General features: G+C 42.9%; 1 protein-coding gene across 9 annotated transcripts in view; it reads left to right on the top strand.

Annotated features, from left to right (window-relative positions):
- Positions 1-16,984, top strand: part of Cacna1e (calcium voltage-gated channel subunit alpha1 E) — a 486,129-nt gene that overhangs the window by 307,396 nt on the left and 161,749 nt on the right. For all 9 annotated transcript variants that reach the window (XM_029476855.1, XM_029476841.1, XM_029476834.1 and 6 more), the window contains one exon: positions 13,267-13,370. In XM_029476855.1, the coding sequence (XP_029332715.1) occupies positions 13,267-13,370 (104 nt within the window). The remainder of the gene's footprint in view (positions 1-13,266; positions 13,371-16,984) is intronic.

Below are 16,984 nucleotides of genomic sequence, written 5' to 3'. Positions count from 1 at the left end.
TATATCAGGGTCCTTTCAGCAAACGCTTGCTAGTGTATGCAATAGTGTCATCGTTTGGAGGCTAATTGCAAAGCACTGCTTTCTGATGTCCCTACAAAGGACTTCCACTTCCTTTCTTGGTCTCTAAGGATTGCTGTGTATTTTTCTGAATGAGGGAGACTTCCCTGGGTCTTTGGGGGTCCTCCAAGAAAGTAGCCCATCCCATTCCCAGCTGAGCTGTCTTTTCTATCTCCCTACCCAGCTTTGCGTACAGCTGTGACTGTCACTGTGTGAGAGGGCAGAGTCTAGCAGTCATGTTTTAATCCTTTCCCCAGCTCATCAGAGATAAGAGTGATAGAGGTTCTCTCCTCTGGGGAGGATTATAAGTTAGTCTTTGTGGTAAGATAGACCCAGGAAGAGCTTATTAAATGATAATCCCTGATAAATTCCCTTTAATCACCTATGCCCTCTTAGTCATGGAAAAACCCCTACACATTCAATTAACTCTTTGAAAGACCTTTCTCATCCTCTTCCTTCTCTCCCACCCCTTCCCCTCCCTTCCCCTCCCCAATTCCTGCTTCCTTTCCTTCCTTCTGATGACTTCAGGCTTATTTGTTTAGGGTATGTTCATCTACTTGTATGTTCATGTGGATGTGAATGCTGCGCTTGTGGGTGCTTGTGTTCTCGCACCTGTTTGTACATAGAGGCCAGAGATCAGCCTCAAGTGTAATTGCTCAGGTACTAATCACTCCGAGACAAGTAAGACAGGGTCTCTTCCTGGCCCCAGGAACTTTCTGGTTAGGCTAGGTTAGCTGTCCAGAATGCCCCAGTGATCCATCTGACTCTACTTTCCTAGCACTAGAATTACAGGGGCAATGCTCAGCAAAGTATTGCTGAGCTATCCTACCATGTCTTATAAGGCCACCCATTAAGCTTATTAATATTTACTCTTTCAACAAACATGTACTGTGTTCTTACTGAGAGCTAAGTTGGAATGGGAACTTGGATCCACCTGCTCCTTGCAGTTGAGTGTAGAGCCTTGTGGTAGAGAATACTACATTCAGCAGGTACAGGGGAGAGGTAGGTGAGGTATTGGGATAAAGTACAGAAAACTCAAGTGTGGTAGCCTCTGGGAAGTCTTCCTAGTAAATGTCAGGTTCAATCAAGCTTTGAGTCCAAACTTTTCAGGTAGAAAAGCAGAGGCAGGCACCCCAGAGTATAGCGGCAACATGAACAAAGAACATGGAGCTAGGAAAGAACTCAGCATTCAAGAAGCTATGGTCTTGTATTTGGCAGGTGCTGGGGAGAAAACTTATATAGGGTCGGCTGGGCTCAGACACACTGTAGGCTTTGGCCAGGACAATGCTACAGTATATTAAGGGAAGATATATAGGCTAGAAATGACAACTGCCCCCAGCTCTGATGACTAACAGGATCTCCCTGGCAGCAGAATGGCAGTTGTGCAACTAACCACAGAACTGGCTGTGTCAGCTTCCCAGATTCACCAGGTGTCTGAGGCAGAGAAGAAACTGTGAGGTCAGGGTGCAGAGTAGGAAGAACATCCCATCTGGGTAGAACTCTGAGAGTCAGGAACCATTCGTCCTGCTGGCATTGCTACTGTGAACGCCTGCACCTGTAGCTCTGTTCTCAGACACACTCCAAGGGAAACGACATGATTATTTCTTTCTCTTCCCCACCCACAGGCCCAGGTAACACAGCGTACTGAGAGAAGAAAGAGAAAATCTAGGTGTGGGTTCTAGCTCTTTAGTATACTAACCAGGAGACATTTAGACTTGCATACCCTTATTGTGTCTTTTTTATTTTATTTTTTTATTTTTTATTATATATTTTTATAGCTTGAGATTACAAGGTATACATTATTTCCACTTCCCTTTCCTTCTCCCAACTCCTCCCATGTACCCCACTCCTTTATTTTCTTTAAAATCATAGACTCCTTTTTATTTGTTTTTACACACACACATACACCCATGCCTGTACACAGGTATGTATATGTGTGTTTGTGTGTGTATGTATGTGTGTGCTTGTTTGTATATGTGTTTGTATGTGTGTGTGTGTTTGTGTGTGTATGTGTGTATTTGTATGTGTGTGTGTGTGTGTGTATTACTAAATACATTGAATACAACCTGTTCCATCCATATAATGTTATTTCTTTGTATAAAATTTCAGGGCTGACCATTTTTTATCCTCCCTTGGAAAGACTTCTTTTTCCAGCTCCAGGATCTAGCTGTCTGCAGTTCTTTGTCCAGGGTTGAAACCTCCCGCATTTCTCCACTTTCACATTAACATACTTTTTGATGTCCTTGTTCAGGTCAGATTTTGGCATTCTTATTGGGAAGACTTGATGAGTGTATCCTCTCCAACATTTCTGGGAGACACAATCTCATAGCAAGATTTCTGCTCCTCTGGCTCTTACAATCTTTCTGCCTCCCTCCTCTGAAATAATCACCAAGCCTTAGGGAATACGTTATGCTGTAGACGGATCAATTGGGTCTTGGGTCCACATCTCTACCTTTTGATCAGTCGTGGTTTTCTGTAATGGTCTCTGTCTATTGCAAAGAAACGCTTCCTTGGTGAGGAATAAGAAGTGTACTTTTCAGCAGCTATAAGGATGGACATTAGAAGGCGGCTAGGGATTATACTGCTTTAGTAAAATGGCAGCTATAAGGATGGACATTAGAAGGCGGCTAGGGATTATACTGCTTTAGTAAAATGGCAGCTATAAGGATGGACATTAGAAGGCGGCTAGGGATTATACTGCTTTAGTAAAATGGCAGCTATAAGGAGTGGACGTTGTACATCGTGGTGCGCACTAGGCTCCGCACCACGATGTACAACGTCCACAAGCAGTAGCTGCCATTTTACTAAAGCAGTATAAGGATGGACATTAGAAGGCGGCTAGGGATTATACTGCTTTAGTAAAATGGCACTTGTAGATTCTCCACCAAGATCCATGACCTCAGTGGCCCTAGGCAGTTATCTATATTTCCAGTATCAGGCTTACCTTGTTTGTGTTTAACATATAGGATGTAGATTAGAATCAGTATATGCTATATCCTTGGTAGAGTGTCCAGCCCAAAGTGGATGCTTAACGAGAGGAAGTAAAAACCACTTTTATCTCTTTAATATCTCTTTGATACCTTGAAGTCAAAGACACAGGACAATATTTTAAGATGTTTCAATGGTTTTCTTAGTGTCCCAGATAGAGTATCCGCCTTTGGACAACTTAGGTGTGTTCTTGTGATACTCATTGTCTTTAACCCTATCACATCACACCTGGATGAACTCAAAAGTTTCCTACAAGTAGTAGACACACAAGGCAATTCTTTCCACCATTCTCAGGTTGAGGAAGTAATGGCCACTATTTATTATCTGTATTCTGTTTCAGATGTGTACCTCACCTCAAGTGATTAAAAATGTTGGGTTGAATTGAGCTTTGTATACACGTGTGAGCCAAGGGAAGAATCAACATGAACTTCTATGAGGGCAGCTTCAGAGTGAACCAGAGAGTATAGCTCAGTGGATGAGAAAGATGCTGGGAAGTAGATGATTAGAACCTGGGATTGAGGGCAAAGTGAAGCATATTGAGATGGAATGGGAATAGATGTCTCACATAGACACCGACTGAAAGGACAGATTGTCCTTTAGATAGTCTCGGGCACAGGAGTTAGTGATGGTTATAGGACACAGGTGATGTACACCAGGCTTCTCACAGGTAAAGGGGACTAGCATTTAGCCTCTGACTTCCCCTAAGTTCCACAGTAGCCACGAGAGGGGAAGAAGTGGTACCCTGTGCTTCCTTGTAGCCCAGTGCTACAAGTATGGGGAACTAATCTGTCATCAGATCTTAAGAGAGTTTCGCCTAGCTCTTCTCACGTCTCAGGTGATAAGCAGACATGTAGGCCTCTTGCATTCATTAATCACAGCATCACTGCAAGTGAAATCTAACATGCTTTCCAGAGATGCTGACTTAAGTCTTGGAGAAACAAAAACTCCTGAACCTTGGGCCCTTGCTTTCAAGCTGTTATTTCCCCTTTTAATTTAGCTATTAATTTTACATCCTGATTGCAGCCCCCCTCTCCTCCCAGAACCCCCACCCACCCATATAGCCTCTTCTCCCCACCCCCTCCCCCTCTCCTCTTAGAAGGGGGAACTCCATCTCTGGACACCACCCTGGCCCATCAATTCTCAGTGGCAGAACTAGGGACATACTCTCCCACTGAGGCCAAGCAAAGCAGCCCAGTTCTTATTGAAAAGCAGGAGGTTTTCCCGGGACCACAAAACACAAAAGCAATTGCTCTGGAGTTTCTTCAGGAAGCCAGCAAGGCTAACCAGCATCACCTAGAGTTTGGTGCACAGTTGTTAATTAACCCAGATATCTTCCGTGATAAATTAATTTACCTTCTGTTCAGAATCTGGTGAGAAGGAAAAATGAAAGCCAAGGCAAATGATTATCCTGACGCTTTTTCCTTGGGTGTCTGCGCTAATATACTGTGAACATTTGAGCTAGCTAAGTGTACCTGCTGTATGTCAACAGAGATGCCATTTTGCAAGTGATCTATTTATTTCCAGAGAAGAAAACTCATATAGGCCTGTGAAGCAGAAGAATATCAGGAGATTTATAATCTTTTATTAGTCAATACTATTATTAAGAATCTCTTGTTTGTAGAGTAATATCCTTGGTATTGGTAGAAGTACATGCAGAAATATGAGATAAGGTTCTTTCTCCAAAAAGCATTTAGCCCTAGTGGGAAGGGAGGGACAATATATAAAAGAGACAGAACAGAACCCATTTTAAAAAGATCTATAAGTGAGTAAGACTAAATGCTGAAGCATAGCACTTAACGCTGAATTTTCAGTTGCAGGTGGGTTCTTTTTTTTCCCCTACTGACTTAGCTTTTTTATAGATACCAAAGCCCTTGACTACTATTTTGCTTTCCCACTGATTTGATGCACAGTACCTACTCAGACATGTTGAATGAATATACATGCTACTATGAGGTATACCTAATTGCTGAGGGAAATCCTGGAGTGGTGTACTTAGGAAAAGCCTTATAGATCCGAGGAGAGTCTCTAAGTATGAAAGGACCCAAGATCTGGTAGAACCAGGATTAGGGGAAGGAGCAAAACCAGAAGGACTCTTGGAGAATGGCAGATCTGTGTAGTTCAGGCTGCCAATGAGAGTCCCCTATAGCCTGATTCTTCTTGTCTTATATTGCCTTCCTTGGTACTGCTGATGCAACTATTTGTAGACTTATCATTATCAGCTATCTCCCTTCCTTGGAATGTCTTTTTTTTTTTTTTTTTTTTTTTTTTTGGTTTTTCGAGACAGGGTTTCTCTGTATAGCCCTGGCTGTCCTGGCACTCACTTTGTAGACCAGGNGCACTCACTTTGTAGACCAGGCTGGCCTCGAACTCAGAAATCCGCCTGCCTCTGCCTCCCAAGTGCTGGGATTAAAGGCGTGCGCCACCACGCCCTGCCTGGAATGTCTTTTAATTAGCCATTAGAGAGTTTCTTTTTCCAAATTCAGATGAAAGAAAAGTCGCCTAAAACTTTGCTTGATATCTTTATCCTTTCTCTATTTAAATTGCAGTATTCATAGTCTGATGTCAGTAGCTTTGACCTTAAGCAGAAGTGTCTTCCTCATGCCCTTAAACTTTATGGAGTCTCCAGATATAATCTTGTGATAATACTAATTCCATAGGAAATACTAATGGGACATGTGGCCATATGCAATATTAAGTACCAAAAAGAATATGTAGAATAGGGGGGCTTTGCAGAGTGGTTTGGAAGTTAGAAGTCTGGTATTCTAGTTTTACTTGTGTATATGTTAGACTTAGCTGTATTCTTCAGGACAGTTCCTGACAATGCAGGCCAAGAGGGACAAGTTAGCTGTATCAAGCTCAGGTATCTTTGACTGACCATACTCCACAGAGAGCATTAGTTACTTACAGCTCCTGGCTCAGGCAGGTGCTGCCCTGGGACTAGCTTGTGTGTACTTGGCATGTTTATGAAGTCTGCTACAGGACCTGAGACATAATGAAATGACTTGCCTCCTGGAACTCAGGAAGAACTTTCTGTCTTCTCTCCTTCCATCTGCTTTCCCATTCTCCTCCTTGCTGGGGGCTGGGAGGGTAGCTGGGGCTTGTAGGATCCTGCTTGTGTTTGTTTTCCCTAAGAACAGTGGTTCTCAACTTTCCTAGTGCTGTAACCCTATAATACAGTTCTTCGTCTTATAGTGGCCCCCAACCATAAAATTATTTTGTTGTTACTTCATAACTGTAATTTGCTACTGTTACAAATTGTAATGTAATATCTGATATGCAGGATGTCTGATATGTGACCCATAAAGGGATCACAGCCCATAGGTTGAGAACCACTGCCTTAAAGATGGTGACAATGTGGATGGGATTGATTTCAGGCATTCTGATGCCACCAGATAACAAGAGTCAGAGTCTCATGAAACTGAGTCACCACAGCTCTAGAGTGTGGATACAGATCCTTCAGTAATTTGTATCCTCAAAGGAGTCATTATGCCTCTCTGGGTTTCAGTTTCTTCTAGAAAATGATAGATTGGGCCTTGTAAACTCATAATTTTCTTCCTAGTATGCAGGGAACCAGCTTCAATAATACATGGGTGGGATTCAGAATATCCAACAGCTTATAAGCTATACTGTTCATTGTGTCATTTTCCTAAAACATGGGGTGGCAAAAGCATCCAGTGGCTCTGTTGATAGAAATATCACCAAACAGCTATGATTCAGGTGCTGTCAGCCTGTTAAGGTTAGTCAAAGCCCTGGCACGGACGGTATAAAACATCTCAAGTCAGATTCCATAGAAATCGACTCTGGGATGGAGGTGCTTGCTTATTGAATGGATTATAGATGAATCAGTGCTAGGAGATTCCTGAAAGAATGGGAGAAAAGTAGGTAGGTTGGGGAACTTGAGGCGGAGATGTGGTCTCAGAAGTGTTTGTATCAGCCTTGTTCAATAGGCAGTTCCAAGTGTGAATGCATAACACGAGTGTTTCATCCAGCCTGACAGAGGATGGACCATCAATCTTGGCCACAAGTCCTCCCATTATTATCACAAGGGTATGAAGTTCATGTTGAGGCTGGTCTTCTAGCCAGGAACAGGCTTCTAAGGAGGGGCCAAGAATGAGGCTATCATGAGAGCTATTCAGAGATAGCACCCACAGCAGCTGGGGATGAATATTCTTGTAGGTTATCGGTAGAAAGTCTGGCCAGGGGCAGCACAAACTCTGTCACACCCAAACCACTGACTCCTATGGGTGGTTTAACATATGGAAGGGAGAATTCACATGGCACTAACCAATGATGAGTCCTGCCTAATGAATACTTAGAAAAGTCAAGACTTGGTTACAGTTAAGAAAGGAAAATGGTAGCCAGAAGAGGCCCAAGGGCTATTGAATAATGATGTAGTAATGTACATTATGAAAAGATTCATCTAAGAGGTAGCCTGTGAGGTTTTTTTTCTTTTGTATGTTTCAGAATATCTACATGGGATCGTGCAGGAGAGGTACTGCATGATAATATCATTCATTCAAAGAGGGCACCCCTTTTCCTTCTTGTAGACCACACCTCACTTTCATTCATGGAATTCTTTCTCTAAGACACATCGTTACCTTTCTGTTGACCAGAGTGAATCCATCACCTGCCTGAGCACTCCACTGTCCCTTACCAACACTGGCCTCATTTGGAATTATACTTTTCTGTGTGTTTTACCTGTTCACATGAATATTCCCTATTATACTACAAGTTCCATGATGAGCAAGACTGTGACTGTTCTGCTGTTCGATTTTCTTTAGAGGAAAGAATTTGCTCCTCAGTAGGTAATTCATGAATGTGTAGGATGAAATCATTTGAGTTCCAAAACAGGCCACCTAAGTCCCTTGGGGTAGGATGGAGGCCCCCATGGATGTGTTAGGAGGGAGGAGGGACAAGGAGGAATAGTTACTTGCTGAGGAATCGTTTGCCTGGTTCGGGACCTTGGCAGAAGGTATTTGTTGAGAATTTACATCTGTATTCACATTTCATAACCATGTTCCTTTTCTTAGGAGTGGTTAGCATTGGCTGAGACAAATGGTCTGTCTCTTTTGGCAGTCTGGTAGCTGTTCCACCACCTTCCAACCTGAGCTATTAGTAATTAGTGAAATTGAAGATCTCTAATTAAGATGGAGTCCCGAGGCCAGAGGTTTTTAGTCTGAAGCTGTTTGTATCTTTCCATGTAAACCATTTGGAAATTCTGGAGACATTTTCATTTGTCACAACTCAGGGATTCCCACTGGTATCTGTTAAGTGGAGGCCAAGGCTATGCTAATACCTGACAGAGATATGCAAAACCCTGACAGAGAATCCCCCTGACCTCAAATGGAAGCTGTGCTTCGGCTAAGGAAGCCTGCAATCTGGTTTGGGTCTTCCACCTAGGACTGCCTCAAACCTGGGAATAAGGGGGTTCCCCAAAGACTGTTTCTAAAGAATTCAGGAACCTGCTCTTTCTTTCCCAATACTTTCAGCCATAAGCATGTCATAGGGAGTTCAGCTTTTCTGCTCAGAGCTGCTCTGAGAAAGCAAGAGCATGACTGGCAGGTGCTTCAGCATCCTTTCCACAGAGCTGGGTAGGACCCTGTAAGAGTTCTGAATGTATGTCCTCCGAGAGGAAGAACTATAAGGCCCCTTTCTCCTTGCTCTTTCCATTCCTATCTTTCTCTCCAGTTTGGCTCCTCCTGCCCTATCTTCCTGCATCTCTCCCACCCCACCCCCGAAGATTAATGTGATAATTGCCATGTGTGCCTGTTTACACAGGGAGTGGGTGAGCTTACCACCCTCAATCAGGCAGGTTCCCAAAGAAACGCAGTCCCACGATGTCAGGACTGGTACCCGCTGAGCACTCCTGTGCAGGTGGGCTGCCACCCCCAAACTTCTTTCTCTGTCTGTCATCATCGTTGTCATGTGCACATGTGCATGTGTGTGCCATTCAGTGAAGCGACAGGTGAGAAGGAGGAGGAACAGCTAGACTAGCATCAGGAAAAGGGCCAGGCAGAGGAATGTGCATTTTAGGCACATCAACCCTTAAAAGTAGAGGACAATGAGCCAAGGAAAAGCTCTCTCTAATGCCTATCACGTGGTAGGCCTGCTAGGGTACTCCATGGAAAAGCAACGGACCAAGGAGGAAAGGGTTTAGTAGGAGAATCAGAGGCTGGGATGTTCACATGAAGCTGTTTGCAAACTGGTGAAGCCAGTAGAAACCAGCAGAACCAGTATGCCTCTACCTAAATTGGGAGATTTGGAACAATGGAAGGTAATGGTACAGCTCTTAGACCAGGGCCAAATAAAAGCCACAAGTCTTTGGGAGGTTACTTGTACAAGTCCCAATGTCAAGTTCAGCTGGAGTTCTAATGTCTAAGGTCAGGAGAATAGCATCTGGCTCTAAAGGGCAAACAATCAATGTGAGGCTTGAGATTGTCATATGAGGACATGAGGCCAGTGATTCCGCCTTTTCATTTTTGCTACGCCCATCTCAGATCTAGCAAGTGGGAGGCACCTATAATCCAGTTGAGGTGTCTTCCATACCTGGGACTCTGATCCACAAGCAAATTTTCTCTGGTATGATATATCACACAGACTAAGCTTTGCCAGACACTCAGATATCCTTCAGTCCAAAGTTCATCATTGTGGCAAGTGTTCCATAGGTGTGAAATGAAGAGGTTGTTCTCTAGGTGACATTCATTGCAGGGAAAGGCCTAATCCACAGTTGTTTCCCATTAGAGGTCTGGGTGGGAAAGATTCTCCTATGAGACTGTACTGGGGCAGGAACTAGCAGATTATATTTTGGAAGCTGCAGTCTCATGCATCAGGATTTTATCTGAAGACCTTAGCATGGCTATCTCATGTTCCTAAAGTTCAAAATAAGGTTTGAGTATCCTAGACACAATAGTGCCCTTTGAGCATTGTAACAGTCACAGGCACAGTGATGAGCAAAAGGGGAAGCTCTTTTTCTCCAGACTGTGACCTCCTATCCCCCCTAGAGACAGTCACCTGGACAGCACAAGAGAATGACCCGACTCTGGCCACACTGCCAATGGAACCCTGACTCACAGTATCAGGATGCTTCATGCCTTCAGCGTTGTTGATTGCTTCATTTTTTTTAAGTCTCAAAATATACACACTAAAATATAGACATCTCTCCTACACTGGACAATTTTAAGTTTTTAATAATGATGAATCAGAAGGAGACGAAAGCTCCATTTAGCATCTGAAAGAACCTTGCCATTTTGAAGGAGGGAATCGTGAGCAACGTCCTTTGCTTGCCCACTTTCTGATGAGGAGTGTCCCCTTCATCCCGTTGGCTTTTGGATCACAATAAACATGTGAAGGGGTGGGAAGCCACCTGGTCAGAAAAGGTGGAGGAAGGAGGACAAGAAGGAAAGTGCTTGTTAGGAGTTGAGTGTGGAGGGAATTCAGCAGTGGTGTTGAAGGGCCGTGAGTGATGGCGGACAGGCGCTATCAAGCTTCTCTCTTCTGCAGGACCTTTTGAGCTGCCAGTCATTTCCTTAACCCCCAGAACATCAAGCTGCTGGGGCTGATGTCTTCACAGCTATTCATTTCCCCCCTTCTCTTCCTCTTCTTCCTTTTTCTTCTTCCAGGATGCCCCATTGCTGAAATTGATGACGTGTGTAATTCAGAGGAAATTTCACAGATGGAGAAAGTGTTACCAGGATGGATTTGTATTGATCTATTTTTAACAAGCGCGTCGTCATCTTCAAAGTGTGGCCATTTATTAATTAATTACCTCTGTGTATGCCAAAGTCTTCGTCACATCCCAGATATTAAAATACTCAGATAGTTAAGAGTAAACCCAAAGCATTCTCAGCCAACTCTGGCTGGACCAGTACTATTTGTCATGTGAGTTTTGTAGAGGTATTAGGAAGGACATTTCAGAGTCTTAGTCAATAAGGGAGATTCTCTTATCCTTTTGTCTCATGGAATATATCCTCTGATGTATTCATAGAGTTTTCTTTTCTTTTCTTTCTTTCTTTTTTTTTTTTTTTGAAAGAGAAGGGTTCACCACCAAGGAAGTTAATGAAATGGTATAATGAATGAAGTAAGCAATATGTCTTTCCACCATTCTTCTCACTAGCTGTGAGACATAGATAATCTGCCATTTCCCTAACTTTCTTTGGTTACCAAACCCATTTTCCACAAAATGCCATCCTTGCCTTCTACAAATCAAGGCAATGCAGAGTACGCAATGTTTTATATAGTTATATAGGTTTTACTCTGTAGCTGCCCTAGCTCCCTTTCAACCACAGTTCAGTGGGAGATCAGAGATACCTCAAACTCCACAATTTCAACATTGCCACTGCTGATATTGACACTTTTATGGGCAGCTGAGCTCTGATCCGGGTGCTTGGCGTAAACTTTGTCCCTGCTGCCAAAGAACACTGAAGGAGGGACTATTGAACCCTTAAAGCAAGTGGATTGTATTCATCCGGAGCCACTGAAGTTAACAAGACTTGAAAGATATATTAGATTCCCCATAATCATGAAGACAGGCAGAGCTCTGTGGTGAGCATCAGTGTCTACCTTAGCTCACAGCAAGATGCACACCTCAGTCATCTCAGCCACACCCGCCTGCCCTGTTCTTCACACCCCACTTGCTCTCAGCATCTGGTTCTGCTGCATCTTCTTTCTGATGATGAGACATGGCTTTCTCTGAGATTTGCCCTGTGTCCTCTCTACTTGTATCTATCCAAGACTCCGGTAAGCCAAAGACCTAAGTCTCTGACACTGAAGTAGGCAGAACTTTGTTCCATACAGTTTAATTTTTTTTCATGTAGTTTGTGTCAAATTTTGAGTCAACTTTATTCCAGTGATCTGATCTGTGATCAGTGCAGGGCCAGAACAAAAGACACAAAGTTGCCAAAAGGACTTGGGATTATTTTTAATGGAAGATTTGACTGTCCAGTGACAGCGGCCATAGCCAATCCACAGATAAGTTATGTGGCTTGACATTGGAATGGGGGAAAAAATGAGACAAACTGGAGAGGGAAAAATTGATTTGGTTTATATAAGTCCACAAGAAACATGAGGATGACCACTTTAAGATATATTCCCAGGGTTTTGTAGTAAGGATTAAGAGGCACATAGAAGACATGGATGGGCCAGCACTGCACCACAGATGTTCTGAGCTCTGGACTTAGTTTTATTAAGTCAGCACATTAGCTCTAGATCTGGCATTTGATCTTGAGGGACCTGTTTCCCCAATAAATTAGGGACAAAATATCCATTGTGAGTTTCAAATGGATATTGAAAGTGATTCATGAAGGGTGGGGTTAGGGAGTGTGTTCAAAGGTCTGCATGCGGGAAGTACAAATCCAGAAAATCCCTTCAGAAAAAGTTGAGCAGGAAGAACCCAATGAACAAGACCCTTTGTTGAGAGTATTCTTGGAGCTCAAATTTCAAGGGTCTCATAAGACATGGCAAGTCACCCTTTCTCAGTTCTGGGCGCCTCAGCAACTCTGTATCCAACTTGGATACAAGAATCCATAATCTATATTTCTGTGTCCTCCCCCCCACTTCTCTGTATTAGCAAGAGGTAGGGGAGAAGGGAGCCTGATGAGAGAGCTTGAGGGTGATCAGATCTCGTACTATCACTCTGAAAATCTAGACATAGTCTTTGTTCTGCCCAGGGCTTTGCTGGGGCCAGACCTGGGCCAGCTCTGTATTACCAGCTTGTGATGGGTAAAGGACAGCTAACCCCAGAACATAAGCAAGAGCCTAATTCATCCTAAGCATCTCTTCTAAGAGCTTTTCTAACACCCATGGGGTAGGGTGACAAGTTCAGCCTGCCCTTGGGTTTTTTTTTTTCTTTTTCTATTTATCTAGCTTAAGAGTGCAAAGAATGAGAATAAATGTTACCAAGAACTAAAAAGCCAACTCACCTTTTTATAACCTTAGGAATTTTTTTTTTTTTTTGGCTTTTTCCATTCAGTTTTCACTTCTTCTAAGTAAGGGTATTAGAATTCTCTCACTCAGGATATTGCAGAGATACTGATGTGACCTTCACTAGGCACAGGGTAAAATGTGAGTTGTCTTACAATAAAGTGGAGTGGGGATGGGGGTGAGGTAATGTTGAACTGTATCACGCCATGACTGTTACATCACCCACTGTATGAAACCTCTGGAATGTAGGCCTTGCTCCTGGGGTGGCTTTAAATCTTACGAAACCATTTTTCTTTCTTTCAGACCAATGATGCCTTAGGAGCCACCTGGAACTGGCTGTACTTCATCCCCCTCATCATCATCGGATCCTTCTTCGTTCTCAACCTCGTCCTGGGAGTGCTTTCCGGGTAAGCCGTACGTTTTTTTATCTCCTTTTGTGAGCTGCTATCTGGGGGCTAATACATTCTGATTGAAGATAGGTTTACTCACTTACCTGTCACGTCAAAGACACTGGACAGACCCTTGTGCCAATGTTATCCCAGCTATGTCAGTGCAGTAACAGATGACTGTTTTAATCATCTTGATTATTTTTAGACATTAAAACAATCTATATGTTGTGTACAGTTGTAAACACAGTACCTTGTGAGTTCATTGACCCATTCATATTTCCATTCAATAACTCTGTGTCAAGCACTGTGCTGGTTGCTGTAGACATATAGTTAAGGAAGATAGAGACTCTATCCTCAAAAAATATTGCTTGCTTTGCAGTATATTGGACATCACATCTCATGCTTGTAACTCGAATTCATTTATAGCGGTTTATATTCCCGGTGTCTACCATGTTTTGCAGAGACGCTTTTGCCATTTGAAATGGGGAGTGCAAATTTTGATTTTACTGACCAGTGTGGAAAATAACAATTTGTTTGGGGTGAAGGAACAAATTTTTGCAGTCTAAAGCCATTAGAGATGCTTCCAAACAGGACTGGAAATTGCATGGGGTATAAGATATGTGTTAGAATAACATAGGATAATGGAATACATGGAGATAAATAGCCCAGTGAAGATGGAGAAATGGGACATTGCATGGAGCATAAAGAAGCTAAAATGTAATATTTTAAGATGGCTCAGTCTAAGTAAATATACTATAAAACACTATATTTTCCTAAACAAAGTTGAGATGATGGTGATGATGATGGAGATGGTGATGATGATTGTGATTTTGTCGACCGGTATGAGTTCTTCGAATGATAGTGTGTAAAGTGATCTTTATGTTTACACATAGCTGATTGAAACAAGTTGGTGACTTTTGGGAAAGTCTATGAATAGAGGAAATGCACACTAAGAAGGTACAAGAACAAAGAAACCAAAAGGTATAACAGCAGAAGAGACGGTGAACAAACCATTTTTATTCAACAAATGGTTAACGCCACAGTAGTTGTAAAAGCTGAAGTTTAATGGCCTCCAAGGGAAAATGATAATAAACAGGCAGACTGACACTTCTTCTGAGCTCAAGAAAGGATTGGGAACTAGAGACAGCAAATATTCCTGAGAGCTGGAGTGTACATGCTATTGAAAACAAGAGAGTGGTAAGAAGTCATACTACCTGCTCAGTCTCTAGATAATACTGGCTTGTATCTGCCCCCTGAACACATTAGGAAGCCGAGGTCTGAGCCACCAAAGGTTAGATTGGTGATGCTCACTGCATCTTAAGGTGGTCTTGACAATGTCATGGAAATAAGAGGACTAAGTGACAGTTCCTAAGGTGAGTGTCAGCTCCCCAGCCCATTTCTGTGTTCTCAGAGAAGCAGCAATCTGGCAATAGTTTAGAGGACTCTACTGAGGGGATTCTGTCTTAAAAGAAAAAAGATCTGTCTTTTTGACAGTCTGGTGAGGTCAGAGAAATAGGTTCCATTCCGTCAGCCCCCAGCAAAGCTCACCACATTCATTCCCTATGGCTATCGCAATAAACATCACAATCCAGGTAGCATAAAATGGACGGACATTTAATCCTCTGGTAGTTTTTGAGTTACAAGCTCCAGATCTGGCAGGCCCGTGCTCCTCCAAGGCCTGGAGAGAATCATTTCTTCCATCTCCTACCCAGCTTTGGTAGATCCAGGCATTTCTTGGACTATCACCATGACTACACATCACCCCAGTCTCTGCTTCAGGGCTCACATGGCCTCTTCCTCTCCCCGTTCTGTCATCGCCCTCTGTCTTGCTCTTATAAGGATACTTGTGATTTGATTTAGAATCACTGGGTAATCTAGTTTGATCTCATCTTCTGAATACACTTAACTTTGCTGGTATCTGCAGACTCTTTTTCCAAATAAGGCAACACTCAGGAGTTCCAGGAATTAGAATATGAATGGTCTTTTGAAGCCAGTTGCCATTCACCCACTGCACTGACACACCACGGGACCCCAGCTGAGGATGCAGAGTTTCCATTGCCTTGCTCATAAGTGTGAGCACACAGCCAGGGATCAGCAGCATTGGAGGGAAATGCCCAGTGTGAAGGTACCTTAGCAGCATAATAAGGAGACAAGAGACGTGCATGACTGTGAGCAGCTCAGGTAGTAAAAGATAACGTACAAGCTCATGTCTGATACCAGCAGAGATAGAGACATAACTTCATACACAAAATAATAGCTCATGACGAGAGGGTGTTGAGATGAGGAAGGGCTGTGGGAATTATATGGAACATGCACTTGATGTGAAAGCAGTACAAAGTTGAGTTAATGTCAACATGTAATCAAACCAAAAAGATAGGAAAGTTGGAGTGAGAAATTAAGGGTACCGCTTAGAAAGTATGGTTAGGGGAGAGACAGAGACTGAGACAGAGGGAGGCACAGACAGAGAGACAGAGACAGAGACAGAGAGAGACAGACACTGATCGACTCTAAGAGCAAGGAATGGTGACAGGCACTCATAACCCCAGCCCTTGAGAAGCAGAAGCAGGAAAAATCACATCCTGGGCTACATAGTAAGACCTTGTTTCAAAACATTTACAATTGAGCCAGCACTTTAGTAAGAAAGTTTAATAAAGAGAACAATGAAGCAGGAAGAAAGAATTAACGTAGAAAAATATGAGAGAAGTTCCCAGAACAAAAGACTCAGCATTGCCAGATTTAAATAAAACCATGGACTCGTGTGCAAAGATGTTATTTCTGGTGTATTTCTTGGCAGTGGGCATGGGAAGCACCAGGACATCCCAAGCTGGGATTTTAGATAGGTAAACTGTTGGATGCACCCCTGGCATGTGCTGTGGCAATTAAGAGCAACAGATACCATGTACACATGGACGGGAGGGTATCGTAAGAATGTTTCAGTGAAAACAAGGAGACAATGTAATATGTTACCACATTTGTGTATGTATAAAGCACAGTTGGTAAAATGTGTTTAAATGTAAAGTTATGCATTTGGCAATATTGTAACAGTTCATGTGACAGAATGCAGATGTGTAAACTAACCATTAAAATATCCAAGAGTTAAAAAGTACACTCCATATAGGAAAACCACACCAAGGTAAATTGCAGTGAACTTCAGGCCATCAGAGAAAAGAATGTTCTGAAAGTTTCTAGCCATTGGGTATATGGCTACTATTTGGTATAAGGAAACAGAATGCCAGGGAGTTTCGCAGTGGCAACACTGAAAAGCAGAGAGCAACAGTGAAGCTCCTAAAACTTACCAACAGCAAAACGGCTTTCAAGATCAAATGCTCTACCTACCCAGAGTGCCAGTTATCTGTATGGACAGAATATGGACATTGTCAGGTACCTTTGGGGGAAAAGCTTGATAAAGAACACACGTCACTAAGAATAAGGAAGCAAGTAAGAAAGCAAGGAATGGAGTTGGGGAGATGGCTCAGAGGTTGAGAGAGGATCATGTGGCAGTTCACCAATATCTGTAAACTCCACTCCCAAGAGATCTGACATCTGCAGGCTGTGTGCGTGCACACACACACACACACACACACACAGAGAGAGAGAGAGAGAGAGAGAGAGAGAGAGAGAGAGAGAGAGAA

The sequence above is a fragment of the Mus caroli genome, chromosome 1 (genome assembly GCF_900094665.2).
Source record: "Mus caroli chromosome 1, CAROLI_EIJ_v1.1, whole genome shotgun sequence".
Classification (NCBI taxonomy): Eukaryota; Metazoa; Chordata; class Mammalia; order Rodentia; family Muridae; genus Mus; species Mus caroli.
This window is presented reverse-complemented; position numbering and strand designations above follow the sequence as displayed.